Raw genomic sequence first — 19,458 nt, forward strand, 5'->3', positions numbered from 1 at the left:
CAAGCCGTCTTGCCAGGGTCTCAAGTATTAGCCTCGTAATGGGGCTGCTTCCTGACTGCGAATCAACCTGCAGAATGACCACTCTCGACGGACGGGAGGAATCGAGTACCCTGCCCGGCAGTATAAGAGAGAAAGTATGTGATGAGAAGAAATGAAAAGGACGAGAGAAATGAGCGTGTTATATGGAAGCAAATTAAGTTCAAAACAAAAAGAGAGGAATCAAAAAAAAAAAAAATAAAAAATAAAAAGAGAGAGGGAGAGAAAGGAAACGAAACCGAAGTATCAGGGGAGCAGCAGCGAGGAGCCGAGATGTCCAAGGGAGGCGGAGACCCGTTTAGCTGGCTCACTTGAGGGAAAGTTACTTCAAGCGCGTCAGCTCTCCAAGCCTCGCGACTGCATGCGGCTTCCTATTGAAGATCCTGAGATGCTGAGGCCAGCAGACTTTGATTTTTCGCAGAATTGAAGACTTCAGTTCTCCCTGAGAAACGAAACGAAGTTGAATGGAGGGAGGAGGATAATGGCAGCTGGAAGGAAAAAAAAAAGGGTCATCGCTGCTCCATACAGGCTCCATACGCTGTAACTTTAAATTTCCTGGTACGGAGTATTAATCTGAGAGAGCTCTCAATTACAAGCGGCGCTCGAGACTCCCTAAGAGATGATGCCGCGGAGGGTATGGAGGTCTGCCCAGCGGCCAAATAACGGCAGAGACATAAGCAGATATGTACTATGCATCTTTGCAAGCTGCGCATCATCCTGCGCTGCGCTGCTCAAAGGCACCGTCGTACTGTGCCATTCTGCTGGACAACGGGCTGCCCTTCTTCGTTAATTCCAAGAGAGAGAGACTCGACTGCCCCCTGTCAAAACTCAGGGGCCCGCCCAGCCAAAAAGACGTATGTACGGAGTAGTGACCATGGTTTCGTTTCAGCGCCGACCTCTGGGGCCGAACCAGCGCGCGATACGGAGTACCGGTACCGAAAACAAGGAGATTACGGAGTACCAACGGATCTGGAGCTTTTCGTCGCCGCTACAGAGTCCCATGGTGGCTTGGCGCCAAGGATCGCGGTCGTATGAAGGCTGTAATTGGTGGACCTTCAACGGAGTCTGTTTGGCCCTGGTACGGGGCTAGCCGTATTGCTACCAAGTGCCCCGTGACTTTACAGTAATATATTTATACTTTCATCCACCGCATTACGGAGTATATCGGGAGTACATTGCTCAGTACCGTTTTATGAAAGGTTTCTGTTTGAGACGATCTGGTAATATCATTTCAGGATTATCTTCCCAGCCGACGCGAAGTTGCCAAAATTGCAATTGCCAGGCCGCACAGAGCTGCTGTTGGCTCTCAATTATCTGCCAGAGATCGACATTGGACAGAGTACGGGAGTACACTGTGGCTAGGGCCATCCGTGCGTTCGCTGGAGCTCAGTTCATGCACGCCCCATGAAGGACATGGACCCTTGTCCTACGACACGACAATTCATGCCAGAGAGTCAAGTGTCGGATATGTTAACTATGGAATCCCAAGATGCAACTTTGGGAGAAGTTACAAAGAGCCTGTGTTCATTGACTCAGGCAAGATCCGTGGCATTCATCTATCCGGAAATATCACATACATTCACTTCAGTCATTAGGGCAAAGAGTGCCCTCCACAACGGCCATGGTACGATAAGGAAAATCCAATTCGAACTACGGTGCCTCCGACTCGTCGCGCACGCGTCTTAATTCACGCTCCTCCTCTTCTTTCAAATTCAGGCTCTTTCGAATAAAGCACGACCCGACCTTGGACGGGCAAATATTTTTGCGATCGAGCTCCTTGAACTTGGGTCCGTTGGGCCCAGACGAGTATTTTCGCTGCCCAAATAGTGTCTTCTGTCCCTCTGCGTCGTCAGGCAGCTGCTCATCGCCCCATTGTCCGTCGAAGTTGAGCCAGTTGACCGGGGTGTGCCCGTCGTATGTGCTGAATTGCTTCGCGGTTCGGTCATACTTGAATATATATGTGCTCAATGTCGGGTCCCAAAGAAAACCTTCGTCGCACTTGTCGACCAGAAGCCCAATTGGGAGCTCCACTCCTGGGATGGTGTGATCATGGTCTCTGCAGAAGGGCATCAAGGTCAGCCTCATGGATGGACAGACGAGTGGCGACGCCATATCGACGAAAAGTTCACACTTACCCCCCCGTTGCGTAGACGGCGTGGCTGCCGTTGGAGCTAAAGACAATGGGTCGATTTCCCCTTTTGTCAACAGCATTCCATTCAAAAGCATGCCCACTAGCATGCTGGCTGTACCATATTGCTTGCGGTTGGCCGTTCTCGAAACGGATCATATTATGCTCCCTGCAACGTTTCTCAGGCGCCAATGCATCCACCAGCGGAGATGGCTAGACCTACCAGTCGCCAACATGATTCCCAAACTGAGTACCAAAGACAGTATTGCCTTCATTGTACCTGTTGTCTTCTTAGCGAAGGATGGTCCGACGTTCTTTGGTATACTGACGCGTTGAAATAGAAGTAAAACGTATCGACGACTCCATCTCCACGTTCTGTGACAATAATCGCAGAACTTACAGCTCCTTCGGTTTTGCCGTTCTTATTGGGCCGCACGCCTTGGAGCCAGGGCGGGAGCGCACGGATACCCTCTTTTGACGTTAAGAAAATATCCGTACCCCCAAGTGCATTCAACTCATCCAAATTGTCGAGTGTCAACGGTGAAGGTACCCCCTGGACAGGTTCATACTTGATTTGCGGTATTGTATTTTCGACGTGCGTGGCGATGTCTGACGGCTGGTAAGGATCTTCGCTGTGTGTCCAAACCAAAGGCGCTAGACGATCGAAACCGTTATTAGTGATATGATGGAATGTTCCTCTGAATCCCTCAAACCGATTGCCTTGGTATGGAGCGGAAATATGAACGTGGAGGTTTTCCTTCCATACCATACTTCAACACATAGTCGGGCACCTTGACAGCGGTGACAGCGCACTCTGCACCATGTGCTTCTTGTATCAGGCTAGAACCAAGCATGGAGACGAAGGCCAGCCGAGCCAGCCCTCGGTGTCGCCACGTTTTCCACCACATATTTCTTTTCTCGGAAACCGGGAATCCTGCGTAAGATCACGCCGTCATATGGCTCCTCTCTCTTACTGGATTTCGAGTTCGTGATCTGTTCTCAGTCCTCCAGCGCGGAGAAAAACAGACATCTGCCCCTTTTTCGGCCGCGTTTAAAATGGCGGGCTATCTCTATTTATGTCCCATGAGGATTTAAATGGATGGTATCACAAGCGATACCTCCGGACACCGAGATCAATGTCTTTTTGGGTCCAAGTCTATAGGCACAACTTGGCGCGTAGCCAATAATAATGAGCTCTCAGCCCACTCGATGAAAGCTTGACCTGCCAAACGCAGGCCCTAAGGAGAGCTTGGGTGGTATTATCCAATGAATACGCATTATATAGGAAACGGTATATTGGCACGGTCCTGCAGTTCACAAGCTCTTTGGTCGAGGAAGAGGAGATCAACAGACACATCCGGGGGTGGCGGCCGACGTATTCCATCAGGAGACCAACTCAATCGGATATGATGATCGACATAACCCTTCGCCTGTCGGCGGCGAGACCGAGCAAACTCGGCCTTTTGCCCCTGGCACTTTTAAGCCTTTTGACGACGAACAGTCCGCTAAAATGTCAGGCGTCCCATGTATATTGATCGAATGGGTTGACAACTTGACAGCGGACTGTTGATGAGTTCGTCATGAGTTCAATCTTCTTCCTAGTCCGTGCCTGGGATCACATGCCAAATCGACCATCGTGTCATCCAGCAATGCCACGGTACCACACGCCAAACGACCCCAGCCAAAATTCAGAGAACCCCTGCATATTTATTTATCCGACCAGAGCATTAACTCGTCGACAAACAGATAGTTAATGACTGTCTGATGTTGGATGAAAAGAAAGGTGTCTAGATGGCACCACGCTCAGTGCGCGACGGAAAGCTTGGCGATTGCTATCTCAAAATCAGCCCTCTAAGCTGCTCAGTTGCGGCGTAGCCGTCAATCTGATGAGCCTGGTTCGTTGGACTGCTCGAGAAACAGTGACAATATATCCAAAAAAAAAAAAAAAAGAAAAAAGAAAAAAACCAACTTAAGCCAAACTTGTCCCGCTTCAGTTTTATACCCTTACTCTTGAAGCTGCTCCATCACCTTTTAATGATGTGCAGATCGGGTAACCGTGGATCGGACCGACGACAATCATCATAGCAGATTGCGCTCTCATCTTTCATATCCTGCCTCCATACCACGGCTGATGCTACCTTCGCAACAGAATCAAGCATATGCCCTAGTCCGGCCATGGAGCTGCTCGTGCAAATTGAATTTAGTCTTATTCGAGCTCTGTGGCCGGTTGATGCTGCATCCATCGCGCACAAGACGCCTCCTCGAAAGCAAGGCACATTCCCACAAAGCCTCAATGCTAGGAGCAAAGAGCTTGATATCAAGCCGACCAAGGAATATGTGTACCCCCGGTCTTTGCAGAAGAAGATGTTTATTGTTTTGCATACATCAGGTCTACCGTCGATCCTGGATATAACTATGCAGCTCTGCAGCTACACCCAATTTAAATGCAATGTTCCAGTTGTCTTTCAGGATAGCAGCCAGAGCAGATTATTTAAAGTGTCTGTGACATTGAGGAAATGGAGTTTGCGAGGTCGGGCGCAAGCTGCTTAGAGGGACCTTGAACAAAATCCAGGCCGGTTGTGGGTTTATTGTTGTTGAAAAAGAGCTAGGGTGATGATATTTGTCAAGTACCCTTAAAAAAAAAAAGAGAAAAGAAAAGAAAAAAAAGAAAAAAAAAGGGGGAGACAAAAAGGAAAACCGCACATGTGCTACTCTTCACAAAGATTAGCACTTATGTATGTGGTGGACTAGCACCCCAACATCAGTCTGGACAGCTATTCATGAATATGGAGAAACTTCATGCTTTCATTTTTGTGATGGAGCTAAATGTAATGGCCAGAAATGTGGCTGCAGAACTCCATTAACTTCAGCAGAGCGCCCTAACAACTGCTCAACCCACAGAGGCCTGAAGACTAATCAGCCCATGGTTGGAAAGGGTATATAGTGCAGCCACCGGATAAGGGACAAAGGATATATTGAGCCTCTCAGAGGTGTGCAGCACGTCGTCAAATGTGATGGATCAAGTCAAATCTCTGGGCAAGATTTGCTTCTAGTGTCGAATTTACTCTTCTCCTCGGAAAACTGAAAAGACAAAGATCAATTTGATTTGGGGTAACTTTGTCCCAATGTTTAAACAAAACTATCTCCTCGGATCTCAACGAGATATGGAGGAATATATCCCGAGAAGACATCCGTTGTAACGAATGAAGCCAAGCTAGGGGGCGGGCTCCAACGGAACACACCGGGTCACGGAAGAACATGCTCAACTACAAACCCCAACCACCCCCCCTCCCCCTCCTCCTTCTGAAGCTGAGACGCATCTGTGAACCAGATCTGAGGAGCGGAGATGCAAACAGAGTGTCTTCCACGAATCCAGGGGTTCAGAGTAACTACAAACGGGTGTTAACGAACACCGACTGAATATGTGATGATTCCAGGTGCACCACCGTTTGTCTCTCAGCTACAACAAACACCATCCACGACAAACTAGGGACAACGCCAGCATCAATACTCATGCTTAATCTGAAATTGTTAGCACGGAAGCATCCATCAAAATGCAACCCAAATATAATAATCCAGTGCTGATAGGGTTTCAGCCTTCTCGGAGTGGGTGCAGGAATGGGTAGTAATAGCTGCGGAAACTGACTTAATCCGGCCAGAACAAAATAATATTCACCAAGAGATCGAGATGATGACCAGGGTAAGGAAATTTTTTTGGGGGGGGAGAGGGGGGGGGGGGTGGAGGCGGATACCTAGGTACCCAGTTAACTTTGGCCGAGCTCATTCTCGAAGGCGAAACGAAAGGAGAGCTGAGAGGCCTCGTGGATGGACTAGGCGGGAGATACGCATGGTGCTGATAGAGGCAATCGGGCTGATGCACGCCGACTTTGATAGTTAGTTCCAGACGGGTGAGACTGTTTGAGAGGCTCACACCACGGAAGTAGACAACCTTGACATCCCACTTTCTCGGAAACTTGCACGTGTGTGTACTCCTAACTTCGTCTTTCCTGCATACACATCGTACGCATGTAAGTATCCACACCTCCGTGGTGATAAGGCAAGACCAGCTCCCCAAGTCCGGGAACAATTTCTTGTCCAATCATAGCCCCAGTCGAAGCTGGTCCAAAATCAAAGGAGGTCGAGTGATGTGTCACAAGTTTGTTGGGGCCGGCCATGGCGGACAGGATGAACCCCCTCCTCCCCCACGTTAACCAGCTTTGTGTTGCCCAAAGATTGTAGAGCGGCAAGAGACGATAGGAGCTGAGAGTTTGTTCTTGGGCCTGACAATTGTCGAGGCACGTATCTGGCAGATCCTTCGTTCCTTGGTAGAAATCCAAGTTTCGAGCCGAGTTTCTTTTCTCAAAACAAAAACATCCCCCCTCGTCCTGCATCAGGCCTCTTACAGTCACAGAGGATGTGCAGGCCCGGATATATTCGTGACATGCTCGGATCTGCCGGCGGTTCAGCCCATTCACGGATCTCACAGCCGCAGCGCCTCATATCAAGGGTCCGGATCGAGATGTCAAACGGAAATGCAGGAAATATTGCTCATGCCGGATAAAAAGGTAAGATGGTCGTCGACCCTTTCTGGAATCGCGCAGTCATGAGACAGGGAAAAAAAAGAGGGAATTGGCTTGGCATCCATGAATGTCAAGCAAAAGGGGGAAAATAAAAGAATTTTAAAGGTACGACATAGTTATATGCAGCACACCAAAAACAAACCCCAGCGCTGTTCCGAAGTACACCACAACATTGCTGGCTCTAAGTGGCGAAATGGGCTGCAGGATGATGCATGTGGGACATTTCATATATATTATGTATGTGATGGATGGTTGGCGTTGCACACGGCGATTGATGAACGGGATTCAGGATCCTCGTCGAATTTCTCTCGGATGGAGGCAGGAGGCTATCCGATCAGCAATCATTTGACGCCCAAAGGTGACCAGGCCAGCTGGCTGGTCAGCCAAGTCAACTAACTAGTTACTCTGTACGGAGCATTGCAGCTGGATTGTCTTTGATATTGTTGAACAAGGAAGCAAACTGTTTTCTTGCAACAACCCGCCCCTCTCACAAGTTTTGCGGCAAAGACAAGAAGCGCCGGCCGAACCACTCTTGGGGAAGATGGAGCTCCGGTCGCCAGACGCAGAACTCTAACTGGAGCGCTTGAGGCGCTTTTTTCCAAAATTCCAAATCTGCAAACGAAGCAAACTGGCTTGCGTGGAGAGCTCCGGACCCCTGTTGGCGCGGGATCGGCAGGACAGGGTTCACGGGAATGGCTTCCCACCAAGGGGGGGCCTGGTGAACCCGGCGGACGGAAGCTGGGATCGAAGTTGCTTCACGGACGAGATGAAGTACGGGGTATCCGGTAAGTTGGGAGGGTTTCAGGCGAGGATTGTCGAGTCACGGATGATTACAACCTCATAACGACTAATAGTTATTTTTGATTTTGCGTGCGGGAAAAAAAAAGAAAAAAAAAAATTTAGACAGAGGATAACTAGTTAGTTGACAAGTTTTGTTGGCTGCCGATAAACTAACTAGCTCAACTGCGGCAGCTCATGCGCGATTTCCAACTGACACACGGACGAGGCCCGTGTCACGATATGATGGAGCATCCCCATCCGGCTAAAGAGGAGGGCCGGTTTCCACATGCGCGCCCCCGCAGCGTTTAATGATGGTAATTCTTCTCCAACTTTTGAATTTTCCCGCCTTCTTTTTTTTTTCTTTTCTTCTTCGGAATTTGTTTGCTTTTCTTTGTTTGCCATGTGGTGACATGAGGGACGATCGGGATGGCGCTGGGAGAAAAGCTTGAGTTCTGCCACCAGCCCAATTTTGGGGCTTTGAGGGGAGGGGGGAAAATACGCGGGCTTAGCATGTATTCCAATTTTAAAAGCAAACACCGCTGTTCGGTACGAGAAACAAGAAAAGTAGTGTACAAGGACCTCTCGTGATATAGATACTCATGAGTATGGAACAACCCCGTTCATCCAGCACAAATGCAAGGGAGATCGACGGCGATCAGGACCCATTAAGCGAGAGAAGCACAGAGCCGGCTGGGTGAAGAGAGAATTATTAGTTCCTTTCGAGTTTCAGTCACTTGTTGTGTCTCATCAGCTTGAAGACTCGCAGATCGAGGGGAATTCTCTCGCCCATCCATGTCGCACGCTGCGTGTGGTTTCTCTCTTCTTCCTCGTCTGTGGTGTTTGGATGGATCAGGACGCTGAGCGGTCCACGGTTGATCACCAGCCAAGGAATGAAAGCGCCAAATTGCTGAGGAGTGAAAAGGTTCACTTCAAACATCGCAATTGGATGCGGGCCAACTGGTCGGTCGAAGAACTCATAGATACGAAGCTCGGGAACTGGGATTGCATGAGTTAGTTAATTTGTTTGGCAGCCGGGACATGAATCGTAACACAGAGTCCTCAAGCAATTGTTTTTTTTGCACAAAGCACAGAGTGCTCCGTAACTACGTTCCAAGAAATGTCCGGGTCTCTACATGCTCCGCAGAAATGAAACAAGGAGACACGTAGGAGAAGCATTACATTCGCGTCTGATACGCTCCCAGAGGGCTCGAGCAAATTCGGCTTGCTCGGGATTGTTCTGCATTCGTGTCAGCTCCCAGTTCCAGCTCGCTGCGCCAAAGTGTTACCATGCAAGCCGCGGTTCAAGGAAGAGTATAGGGGGAAAAGAGAGACAAAAAAAAAAAAAAAAAAAGAAGGACAATTCCTGGCGTCAACTCGCTCACGAGTCATGACGGACCTGATAGTGGTATATGTGAACATCGAAGCCGCCTCGCCGGCCGTCGGTTAGCGGATCTGGGAATCGATCGTAGGCGCCACTGAGAACGCCGGTGGGAGGGTTCCTGAACGACTTTCCGTCCTCATTCCTGTCGCTGGAGCCGTGATAACTAGAATCAGCGAGCTGCGATGCGGCGCGCCGGCGTCTGGAGCATGGCGACTTACTTGGGCAGTGCAGGGAGCATGTCGTACCCCTCCAGTGGTGAGGGGTATTGGTACGAAAACTGGTCCGGCATTCCGACCTGGGGCTACTACGCGCAAACCCGGGCTGAGGAGGACGGCGAAGGTGGTACTGTCTGTCTGTTTGTCTGTTTGCCTGTCTGTCTGTTTGCCTGCCTGTCTGTCTGTCTGTCTGTCTGCATGTATGTATGTATGTTATGTACGTATGTGCATATGTTTTGCTGCGACGATATTCAGGCCCCGTCTGAAACTGCTGTAATTATTCGAAGACCAACGGCGCAGCGAGATGTGCGTTTGAGTGCGTGCGGTTTAGACGGCCGGCGTCGTCGCCGTCTCTTGGCAGTTGAAGTTTCAGTTTAGCGAGTTCCCGACAGAACCTTGACGACGACAACGACGACGACGAAAGAATGCTCCGCAGCCTGTCGTGAACCCAGAGAGATCCCGCCCGCCGTCACTGGCGGTGTCGCACAGTCACTCAATAGTCTGCGTAGCAGTCAACTATGACGATGACGATGTTGATGATGATGTAGTTACATGGCGGAATCCTTGCCACCGTCCAAGGGCAGCGAGCGGCATCGAGAAGTTGTTCTCTGTCTGAACCAAAGCCCAGCTTCGGCCCGAACCCAATTTGGCAAATGCTCCGCTGGAAGTTCCATTGGAAATTCTCCCTCTCCCTCTCTCTCTTTCTCTCTCTCTGTGCTTCTGCAAGTCCAGCTCCGCCTCTGCCTCTGCTGTGCTCCGGATCGGTGGGCTCTCGTCTGTCAGGACGAACCGGGGCGGCGGAACCTGGCAGCAAACATCATCAGAGCCATTAACCTCCAGCCACTCATCACGCCGTCTGCAGGACGCTGGTTCGAGAAGCAAGCAGCAAACGCGACTCCCGTCCGGCGTAAACTCCACGGACGTATTGCGGATGGGCCTCGCCTCTGCTTCCCTGCAAGGATCTGCTGCCAGCCAGCTAGCTTGGCGGACTCTGGCGCCAATTCATGCGATTGTCTTAGCGGGTGCGCGTTGACTGGGCCGTTCTCGCTCCCCAGCTGCACGACGCCCGAAGTGACAACGCTAACTGACTTGGCTTCATCTAAGAATAAAACTGAATCCATCGCAGCGCAATTCTAGACCGTCCTCCCCACCCCTCGCCCAGCGCGCAAGCCCAACGCTTGGTTGTCGACCGGTTTGGCTCTTGTTCCCGAACTTGGCTCAGAACAAAGATGCGCATTTCCTCAAATTCCCGCTCCCAAAAACCTCTTTTGTGGGATTTTCCCTGAACGTCCGCAACGGCCACGGATACGAGTCCAAAAGCCGACGCTGCAATCTGACGAAATTTTTTTTTTTCTTTTTTGGTTTTCCCTTTCCCTTTCGTGGATGCGTTGGGTGGCTTGATCTTTGACTGTCGCCGCCCATCCCCCTGCCCGACTACATTGCTCTGAATTTTTAGCGCCTGAGCAGTTGTGTTTTTTTAATTAATTCGATCAGTCATATCTGCGTCAAGCTCTCTTCCCACGCTGCCCCCGGAAAATAAAGTCTTTCTTCGCCCTGTGTCTTGCTGCCGTGGCAGCCATAGTTCACCCCCGTGCGACCGTCTCCGTCCCTCCCCCCCCCCCTCACCATAAGTTTACTCTCGAGAGATAGTGTCGCGTCAGCATCAACATGCCTGTCGCTCTCTAAAACTAAGACGGCAAAGCTGCAATTTTCATTCCGCTCGCGCGTTTGTTTTCCCTTTCGCGGCTTCCGGCATCCTAGACTCTCGGCTACTGCTGTTGTGCTGCCGCCACCGCTTCACGGTACAGACTGATCTCCCTCCCGTTTGAACTGCAGCCCGACACAGACACGACATTGAATCGCGTTACGGATACCGATGGCAGGCGGTTGATTGTAGGCGGCTAGACCCTGCAAATTCCCGCATCGACCTGCAGAAAACTCATTCACGCCGCAGAAATTTTCGACAGTTGTTTTCCTTTCTTTTCTTTTCTTTCCTTTTTTTTTTTTTTTACACTTTTTGGTCCCAACTGCCCGAAAGCGTTTGAATGGTCGGTATTGCAAGTTTCTGTTCTGCCTCCGTCCGTTTTTCTTATTCCGTCCTCCTGTCTTGTTCATACCGTTCGCCTTTCTGCCTAGCACTTTGGCGATTGCCTTATTCTTCCTAGTCTGGTTATGCGTGTCATCTTTTCCAGAGTGATATCCGTTCCGCTCGAGGGCGCAACTCTGTAGCTGCGGCAGCCGACAGTTTTTTTTTTTTTTTTAGAAGAGGCCGGCCTGAAACAAGAAAGGAAACCTTGATTCACTCGGTTTGGTTCTCCTTGCACAGCATCGTGGGTGCACAGCAAGCATCTCTAGATGTCTTTGTTGCCTCGCGATGCTTCCTCATGCCACCATTAGACGGTTCGCCGACATACTTGAATCAGCAACTCGCAAGCCCTCTCTTCGATCCTTCACATATAAATTTATATTCACCGAGAAAGTATAGCAGCCACCTTCACATTCAACGGGGCAAAGGCACGACTGACTCCTATTCTCCTCTTGGATGATGATTGTGGGCGCTGGTTGAGCTACTCTGATCTTTGTTGAGAATGATGCGAGGACCTGCTCAAAATGGCCTTGGTTCGACGCTTACGTTTGGCTTGGAGGTGGAGTTCTTCGCTGCAATGAAGGCAACGACCTTCAACCGTTTTCCAAATGCTACCATTGCAAGCCTTCTGGGGGACCGCCTTCGTCTCGTCCGCCTCCATGGGCCTGACGGTACCGGTGTTGGGATACGAGTGGAAGATGATGACGACGACGACTCATCCAACAGCGATGCTATCGATTACTCCTTTTGGAACTTGACCACGGACAAGACAGCTGCTCCGAATTATCCAGAGTGGTTCGAATGCTGTAAGAGCCCATGCTTGCTTACCATATCCTCGCGTCAGGACACATATGGACTGACAAAAAAGATAAAGACGAAACCCAGCCGATCGAGATCATATCACCTCCCTATCGCATATACTCGCCCCTGTGGGAACATGACATCCAGCGAATTTTCAATTCTCGATCTGGTCAATACAATCCAATCCCTTGGAGAGAGCTCCGCATGTACTTCGAGCAAAACAGCACCACCGGTCTTCATGTGCACATCGGCAACGGTACGGACCCGGATTCGGCTTTCTCCTTCCATACGGTTCGCAACCTCGCAATGATACTGCTCGTATATGAACCGGAACTAGACAAGTTGCTCGACACGTCGCCCTCGTGGAATCGAATGCTGAATGAGCCGGTATATGTCAGCTTGGCCCCCCACCTTATAGTACCCTAATCCATTATATTTATTTATTTGACTAACGATAACTTTTTTTGTCCATACCAGATGCAATGCATCACGTCAGTCAACAGCCCGCATTTTCAACCTCCAAACCTCCCGCCAAAGTCACCCAGGGCACTCATGGCTCTTCATCTTCTCAACACTTGCCCCGATATCAAATCGATCATTAACGTGATGAACCCTCGGCTTCCAGCTCCCTCCAATCCAAGAGATGCTCGTTATTACAAGTATAATTTTACTCCACTTCTGGATTCCCTGGATGCACCTGCTCGCAACATGATTAACCATGATGACAACAATAATGATAATATATTCCCTAAACGAAAACTTCCCACGATCGAATTCCGTCAGCAGCCAGGCACTCTAGATCCGGACACGATGGTTCACTGGATCAGATTCTTAGGAGCTATGGTTGATTTTTCGGGGAGGATAGGCATTCAGACTCTGATAGAGTTCTTAGGTCTTGAAGAATGGCGCTTGGACGGCGCCAATCCCGCCACGGCTGGATCGGACAGCGAAGATCCTCCCAGTCCCACTTATACACAGCATGTACCGACGTATTCGACAGCTTCTCCGCCTTCTCTTTCCGCATTCTCCCTACTCTCCGGCTTGCAGCCCGTGGGGTCGCTCTCTCGGCTCTTAACTGCTATGGAAACGGCTCATATCCCTCTTGACCCTGACACGACGCGATTTTGGCGTCGAAAGGTAGCGGCTGACTCTCCGCATATACCGGCGTGACTAACATCCGTCAAGTACGCACAAATACAGTCGTTCAATAAAAGTCCACCACAGAATACTAGACGAAACAATGCCCAGAGCTACAATCTGTGACGACATCGAAAACACCTACCTGGAACATGATCCTGTCGCTTATGGACCATGGAAAGGTGGTCTTACCCGCGGCGTCCCCCTTGCACCCAACGAATCAATATCTTATAACCCCGTACCTTAACGTCAAATTGGCACGAAACGAACGAGAGAAACGATAACAGCCGATGACTTCTTGAGCGCGAATAAAAGAACAACAAATAAAAGAAAAAAAAAAAAAAAAGAGGGAGAGAGAAGGCTATCAGTAAGGGGATCGGAATTTCAGGTTTCTTTTCTTTTAGAATGATGGAACTTGGTTTAATTTGAAGTCGAGTGCATTGTAGTCGATCCCCCAATCCCGGGTTCACATTTTACACAGGAGAGAGCAAACGCGAAAAATAAAGACGCGATCGTCCCAAAATCCCCGCCGCGCGCTTTCTCTCAAGCAGCAGAACCAAAAAGATAGCGATACCTGGGGTTTCAGAATGCATGGCCCATATGGAGTACATGCTTCTGCTTTTCCTTGCATATGTCGGTTTTAATTTCATATTTCTTATGCCCCCCCCCGCCCCCACCCAGAAGATTGTGTTGTCTTCCAATATTGTGTTAGAAAAAGGGTTTTGCTTTTCTTTTCAGACGGCCGGTCGATTAAGATAATTTGTGTCGTTTCATTTGCTTGGTATTCATGATTATCTTTGCTCCTTTGGTCATATGCATTAAATGAAAGTCCCCATCTTGAGGCTTCTTTATGCTTCATTGACGACCGTGAGTGTATTATCCACGCAAACACAGGAGCAATAAGCAAAAAAAAAAAAATAATAATGCGGGTCTCGGGAGAGAAAAGAAAAAAAGAATCTCAGGGAAGAATATGCAATAATATCGATTGCGTTTACCAAACTGGCTTGACATGAACATGCCCGCTTTCATCCACAACTTTCCCGCGGTCCCATTCCCGACTTTCGCCTTTCTTCGCCCATTTAACATCTAGCACGGAGCCATCGTCCAGACCGGCAAACGCCGTGTTATTTTCCCACTTCTCTACGATTGCATTTTCGAACCCTGCTTCGCGTAACCGTTTTGCACCATTACGCTTCCATGCTGTTCGGTCTCGGAGAGCCTCGAGCGCCATGTCCCAATCGTCGTCCTCCGTGGCCATGCCAGGGACTGGTCGACGGGTGCTTTTCTTTGTTGTCGACTCGTCGTCGTCGTCGTCCAAGTGGACGTCTAGGGCTGGATCGTATCCTTCGGTGAAGTGTGAGTCTATAGTGCTTGAGTTGACTCTGTAAGCTCCACGTCCACGCGGGAGAACTGGAGGAGTCCGAGCATCCGTCCCTGATGGAGGTAGGGGCCCGATTAGGTTGCTTAATGGGTCCGAGTCAGTGGATTGGACGCTCCGGGTATCGTCTTGGTCCACATCATTATTAAGGCGGGAATCGGAGGATTTCGTGTAATTGCGTTGCTTTTTATGTGCCCCGCGAGTGTCTTCGACGCTGTGACGACGTTGGCGCTCGGAGGATCTCCTGCGTCGGTGTTCTTTGTCTCCAACTTTGTGCCTGTCTGGAGAGCGTTCATGTGATCTCCCGCGTTTGCGATGCTTGCTATGGCGTTCATATTTATCGTCTTCTCGGTGTTTTCGGTGTCTGTGGGAACGGTTTCGGTCTTCCGTGTCAGACCCCCCGTCATGATGCCTGCTCCTGCTTGACTTATCCTTCTCGGGTCTCGATGATCTCTCATCGCTTGCATTTTTATAGTCCCTAGAGTGATGGGCGCGTCTTCTTTTTCGGTCCTCTTCCTTGTCTTGGGGTGACTCAACTCGCCGCCGTTTTGACTCCCTTCCGCGTTCACGATTATCTCTTCTAGATTCTTCTTTGGAGAGCACTTCCCGTCTCCGAAGCTGCCTAATTCCTTCTCTGGCTTCTTCCTCTTCCTTCCGCTTGAGATTGGCATTATGTGTATCAGTCTCGCGTAGAATATGTTTTAAGAAACGTGTGTTCGGTTTGGGGGCGCCGCTCGTAGGTCTATTCAAAGCATAACAAATTAACAGCGTGTTGACAGAACGAAAGGGGGGGAACTATTACCTCTTAGGAGCACCGCCGTAAACCCCGAGAGCAGAGTATCGTAGCGAACATTCTCGCGCATCTTTCGCTAGAAGTTCGGCGATGTACGCATCGTCGTTATGTAGGTGGGAGGTGTCGGTGCCTTGGGCAGGCTTTGGCATCGTCTGGGTATCCAAACTGTAGTTCAAGTATATTCAAAGGACACGTTCTCGTATTCCGAGGAAGCGCCAGGTATCGAGAACTCGAGCCTGGATGCTTCAAGGCACGCTCGCCGTTCCAAGCGCCTCGTGGACGTCGGCGGGCGGTGAATAGTCATCACGTGATGGCAACAGCGCAAACAATGCAAATTCCGTCATGTTTATCTCCAGTCGAGAGAAAAACGATAAGATGTGGGACGCGACGAGGGCATCAGGAATGGAGAACGCACGGGTAAAATAGCATTTGCGGGAACCTGGCAAAGTATCTCAAGAACCAATACCGCTTATTCAATCCCAATTGAATAGAAGGCTATATATAACCCGCTTCGATTGCAATGGCCCCGCCCAAATCCCTCTCAGACATTCGCGCCGAACTCGAGGAGCTCGATGCCGCGTACCCAGAGCTCTCAATAATCAGAATTAGTGAGCCCATCGCTTCAAATGCAGATGTCGTTGATGAGAATAAATTAAATCAATTATCTCCTTCAAAGCAGCGGATTTCAGATGTATCTACAAACGGATTCGAGAACCCGACGCCGACAGCCCTGGAGGCTGACTTGGCGCATTATAAGGTGAGTTCGGAGGGACGGCCAGCCAGTCCATAAAGGCAGCCCCCCCTCCAGATGGGTCTGATACATATTATGCGAAAATCCCTTAACTAACAGTGATACTGGGCAAATAGGAACTTTTCTCTAAACTGCGCTTCTCGTACCTCGAACAAGTTACAAAGGAAAAGTTCCTGCGAGCCATCGTGGGAGATCCACCCCTCGTCGTGGGACACAATGATAATGTGGAGCTAGAAGCCCAGCTGGCCCTGGTCAAAGCCGATTTGAAGGAGCGCAAAAAGGAAGTTGCAGATTTAATAGAACAGATGGAGAAATCGGGTAGAGATCTGGCGAGCCGATACAAAAAAGTCCAGCTCCAAACCACTCAGCTCGCTGAGCTACCTTCGTCAATCTCTGAGCTTGAGAATACCATAGCTGAGCTGCGTGCTTCATCGGCCAATGCCTCACAGTCGCCTGAATCTGGGGATGTCCCTGCGTCCCAAACTCTCTCGCTCCAGGATACACTTGCTCTCCTCGCGGAGCGTGAAGCTGAGCTTGCAAGCCTAAACCATCAGCTGAGCTCGGTAGGACCCGTCTTGCCTAGGAAAGCTAGGGAGGCTGAAGCGGCAGAACGAGAAATTGCCGGGTTGGAGAGGAGGCGGAACGAAGTTGTTGCTCAAGCGAGAGAAACCCGCAGGAGGAAGAACGAAGGAGAAAGTGACGGGCTGGAAGAAATGGGAAGATGGTACAAAGGCGTAGAGCAAGGCCTTAAGAGTTTGGTAGGAACATAAATGAGAACTGCGCTGAAGTATATGTGAATGGGAGGAGATTAATGGGCGTTTTGGCGTTACGGCAACGAGGACGGGTATCGTTTACGGGAGTATACTCTGTAGGCAAGCAATTACTTCGACAAGTGGATATAGGGGACACCGTAGAATAGGAATTAGTTCATGAACATATATCGTGATCGTACACGAAGCTAAGGTATTTCCTAAAGCTAAATTTTATTTTTATTGGGTCATCTGGGGCGATGCATCTACTCTTCTTCCTCCTCGGCTTCCTCATCACCCTTCTCGGCAGCCTTCATCTTCTTTCTTCGGACACGACCAGGACGACCACCACCAAGTGGGGAGGTAAGAGCAAAGTCAATGTGCTTCTGGGAATCGAGACGAACGATGAAGGAGGGAACATTGACAATTTGCTTTCCAACGCTATTGCATCGACAAATCAGTGACGTCGTCCATGGGAAAAGAGGGCATTTGTGGCTCTTTATCTTACCGGATGTGTCTCTGTCTAATGAGCACACGAGCGTGGTGGATGGACTTAGCGAGACCAAGTCTGTAGACCTGAGTCTGGAGACGGCGTTCCAAGAAGTCCTCAACCTTGAGAGCCAAGACGTAATCGAGCTTCATGCGGGACTCGTCGAGCACACCGACACGAACAAGACGGCGAATCAAGGCGTTACCCTCAAAGAGACGCTTGGGATCCTTCTCCTCGAGAGTGAGAAGCTCACTGAAAACACACAGACCAAGACGTTAGCTTCGTTCTCTTCGCACCCAAAACTTCAGCGTAATATATGATGGGCAAGGCTGAGGAATATGCATACCGAGCAGCACGACGAATCTTGGAAAGAGTGAGCTGGACACGCCACACCTCACGCTTGTTACGCAGGCCATATTCGCCGACCATCTTCAACTCGGAGTCACTATATAATTGAGGAACAACACGTTAGGAATATTTTCACACGACGTAAGCAGAGACAAGCTGCTGCTCAGTGGCCGAAGAATACTAACAGACGGGCCGACTCGTATGCTGTGATACACCATGGTTAGCCATTTGTATGCTCGATCGAATGGTTCTTCAGGTTCCAAACTTACGTCGACGAGGGACCTTGTAGGTCTTGGAGTATGAACGCCTGGTGGACGAAAATTAGCATTTGCGACGCCTTTTACGATGGGAGAGGGTAGTGATAACATACGGAGCCATGTTGTTGGTTGTAAATTGGCTGCGCAATCAAGTCGTCGCGGCGTGAATTGTCGAACGATCGAACAGGAAGAGGATTCGAAATTGGAGAGGTGGAAAATGAGAGCTTGTTCGCTTAGCGCGAATCGGGCCGTGCGGGCAGGCTCACCATACCGCTTCGGGTAACTTAGGGCTGAACCCGCACAACCCCAAGCCCAACTAAGCGAAAATCGAAAGTCATTCCAAGAACGAAGGCCAGAAGAACTCTGTCCGCGGTGCGCTCCCCTTTGAACGTCGACAACCACCGTCTTACTCCAGCAACACCGTAAAGATGGGTCACTCTCGCGGTCTGAGATCCGGCACTCGGGTATGCCAACAATACGGCCCCTCCCCCTAGGAGATCACTCAAAGCGACATGCTAACAAGGCGACCGACAGTATGCCTTCTCTCGGGACTTTAAGAAGCATGGCACTATTGCCATGTCGACATATCTGAAGACCTACCGGTATGATGAAACTGGCGCGAAAACGGATTATCGAGTGTTTTGTCGCAATTGGCTGATGGGGTTTTTAGGGTCGGTGATATTGTCGATATCAAGGTCAACGGTGCTGTTCAGAAGGGGTCAGTACAATCGAGCATTCCTCCCACGCAATCCCGCTCCATCGATCACAAATCCTTCTTGCTTTGCACCTACAAGAAAAGCGCATAAAACCGGGGAAACCGTATACTAAACAATTTGAACTTTCTATAGTATGCCTTTCAAGGTCTACCACGGCAAGACCGGAGTTGTTTACAACGTGACCAAATCCGCCGTCGGCGTCATCATCTACAAGCGTGTCGGCAACAGATACATGGAGAAGCGCGTCAACGTCCGCATCGAGCACGTCAACCACTCCCGATCCCGGGAGGAATTCTTGAACCGAGTGAAGGAGAACGCCATCAAGAAGCGAAAGGCCAAGGAGGAGGGTATCCATGTGCACTTGAAGAGACAACCCGTCGTTCCCCGGGATGCACGGACAGTCAGCACGGAGAACAACTTCCCTGAGACCATCATTCCTGTTCCATATGAAACGACTATCTAATGGAATGAAAAAATTTCAACGTTTTATGTGGCACTGGGCGTCTTTATTTGGAGAATCCTTCTTCATTTTTTTCTACTTCCTACTACCCTAGCCTTCCGTCGAGGGTAATGTTTGCATAACGTGAAGGAGGAACGCTCTGAAAGCATGGGATAGACGGGTCAAATAGGCCTCCGTTTTCGTGATACATAGAGTTCCTCGAGGCATTATTTACCTTGGAGGAGGGCTACTCTTGTTCAGGTCATATGGCAGGTCTATGTTTTACAAAATGAACAAAACCTTCGACGGTGCAATATACGAATTCCTCCTACCATTTTATCCCATCCTTTAGGCACTTTGACGCGGATGATATCCAAAACTATTAGTGAACAG

At 49.8% G+C, this 19,458-nt stretch overlaps 9 protein-coding genes across 9 annotated transcripts; 4 read left to right on the top strand and 5 right to left on the bottom strand.

Moving 5' to 3' along the window:
• Nucleotides 1-1,686: 1,686 nt before the first annotated feature.
• Nucleotides 1,687-2,148, bottom strand: D8B26_005214 (uncharacterized protein; the record flags this gene model as incomplete). Its single annotated transcript, XM_066124749.1, has 1 exon — nucleotides 1,687-2,148. The coding sequence occupies one exon, from the start codon at nucleotides 2,146-2,148 to the stop codon at nucleotides 1,687-1,689; it is 462 nt and encodes a 153-aa protein (XP_065980830.1).
• Nucleotides 2,149-2,435: 287 nt separating this feature from the next.
• Nucleotides 2,436-2,933, bottom strand: D8B26_005215 (uncharacterized protein; the record flags this gene model as incomplete). Its single annotated transcript, XM_066124750.1, has 1 exon — nucleotides 2,436-2,933. The coding sequence occupies one exon, from the start codon at nucleotides 2,931-2,933 to the stop codon at nucleotides 2,436-2,438; it is 498 nt and encodes a 165-aa protein (XP_065980831.1).
• A 1,406-nt stretch (nucleotides 2,934-4,339) lies between these two features.
• On the top strand, nucleotides 4,340-4,714 carry D8B26_005216 (uncharacterized protein; the record flags this gene model as incomplete). Its single annotated transcript, XM_066124751.1, has 1 exon — nucleotides 4,340-4,714. One exon carries the CDS (start codon nucleotides 4,340-4,342, stop codon nucleotides 4,712-4,714), a length of 375 nt encoding a protein of 124 aa, XP_065980832.1.
• A 3,540-nt stretch (nucleotides 4,715-8,254) lies between these two features.
• Nucleotides 8,255-9,194, bottom strand: D8B26_005217 (uncharacterized protein; the record flags this gene model as incomplete). The annotated part of the gene is made up of 4 exons (XM_003066562.2): nucleotides 8,255-8,520; nucleotides 8,704-8,761; nucleotides 8,921-9,053; nucleotides 9,124-9,194. 4 exons carry the CDS (start codon nucleotides 9,192-9,194, stop codon nucleotides 8,255-8,257), a joined length of 528 nt encoding a protein of 175 aa, XP_003066608.1.
• Nucleotides 9,195-11,708: 2,514 nt separating this feature from the next.
• Nucleotides 11,709-13,451, top strand: D8B26_005218 (uncharacterized protein; the record flags this gene model as incomplete). The annotated part of the gene is made up of 3 exons (XM_003066561.2): nucleotides 11,709-12,012; nucleotides 12,081-12,400; nucleotides 12,485-13,451. The coding sequence occupies 3 exons, from the start codon at nucleotides 11,709-11,711 to the stop codon at nucleotides 13,175-13,177; spliced, it is 1,317 nt and encodes a 438-aa protein (XP_003066607.1). The 3' UTR covers nucleotides 13,178-13,451.
• A 595-nt stretch (nucleotides 13,452-14,046) lies between these two features.
• D8B26_005219 (uncharacterized protein) lies at nucleotides 14,047-15,489 on the bottom strand. Its single transcript, XM_066124752.1, has 2 exons — nucleotides 15,325-15,489; nucleotides 14,047-15,264 (listed from the first exon to the last, which is right to left on the bottom strand). Exons 1-2 carry the CDS (start codon nucleotides 15,462-15,464, stop codon nucleotides 14,136-14,138), a joined length of 1,269 nt encoding a protein of 422 aa, XP_065980833.1. The 5' UTR covers nucleotides 15,465-15,489; the 3' UTR covers nucleotides 14,047-14,135.
• A 346-nt stretch (nucleotides 15,490-15,835) lies between these two features.
• Nucleotides 15,836-16,836, top strand: D8B26_005220 (uncharacterized protein; the record flags this gene model as incomplete). Its single annotated transcript, XM_003066559.1, has 2 exons — nucleotides 15,836-16,072; nucleotides 16,183-16,836. The coding sequence occupies 2 exons, from the start codon at nucleotides 15,836-15,838 to the stop codon at nucleotides 16,834-16,836; spliced, it is 891 nt and encodes a 296-aa protein (XP_003066605.1).
• RPS9 (40S ribosomal protein uS4) lies at nucleotides 16,634-18,106 on the bottom strand. The gene is made up of 6 exons (XM_003066558.2): nucleotides 18,024-18,106; nucleotides 17,923-17,960; nucleotides 17,839-17,857; nucleotides 17,652-17,750; nucleotides 17,324-17,557; nucleotides 16,634-17,256 (listed from the first exon to the last, which is right to left on the bottom strand). The coding sequence occupies exons 1-6, from the start codon at nucleotides 18,029-18,031 to the stop codon at nucleotides 17,082-17,084; spliced, it is 573 nt and encodes a 190-aa protein (XP_003066604.1). The 5' UTR covers nucleotides 18,032-18,106; the 3' UTR covers nucleotides 16,634-17,081.
• A 143-nt stretch (nucleotides 18,107-18,249) lies between these two features.
• Nucleotides 18,250-19,410, top strand: RPL21B (60S ribosomal protein eL21). Its single transcript, XM_003066557.2, has 4 exons — nucleotides 18,250-18,374; nucleotides 18,445-18,512; nucleotides 18,581-18,628; nucleotides 18,759-19,410. The coding sequence occupies exons 1-4, from the start codon at nucleotides 18,339-18,341 to the stop codon at nucleotides 19,087-19,089; spliced, it is 483 nt and encodes a 160-aa protein (XP_003066603.1). The 5' UTR covers nucleotides 18,250-18,338; the 3' UTR covers nucleotides 19,090-19,410.
• Nucleotides 19,411-19,458: the final 48 nt, after the last annotated feature.

Source organism: Coccidioides posadasii, chromosome 3 (genome assembly GCF_018416015.2).
Source record: "Coccidioides posadasii str. Silveira chromosome 3, complete sequence".
Taxonomy (NCBI): domain Eukaryota; kingdom Fungi; phylum Ascomycota; class Eurotiomycetes; order Onygenales; family Onygenaceae; genus Coccidioides; species Coccidioides posadasii.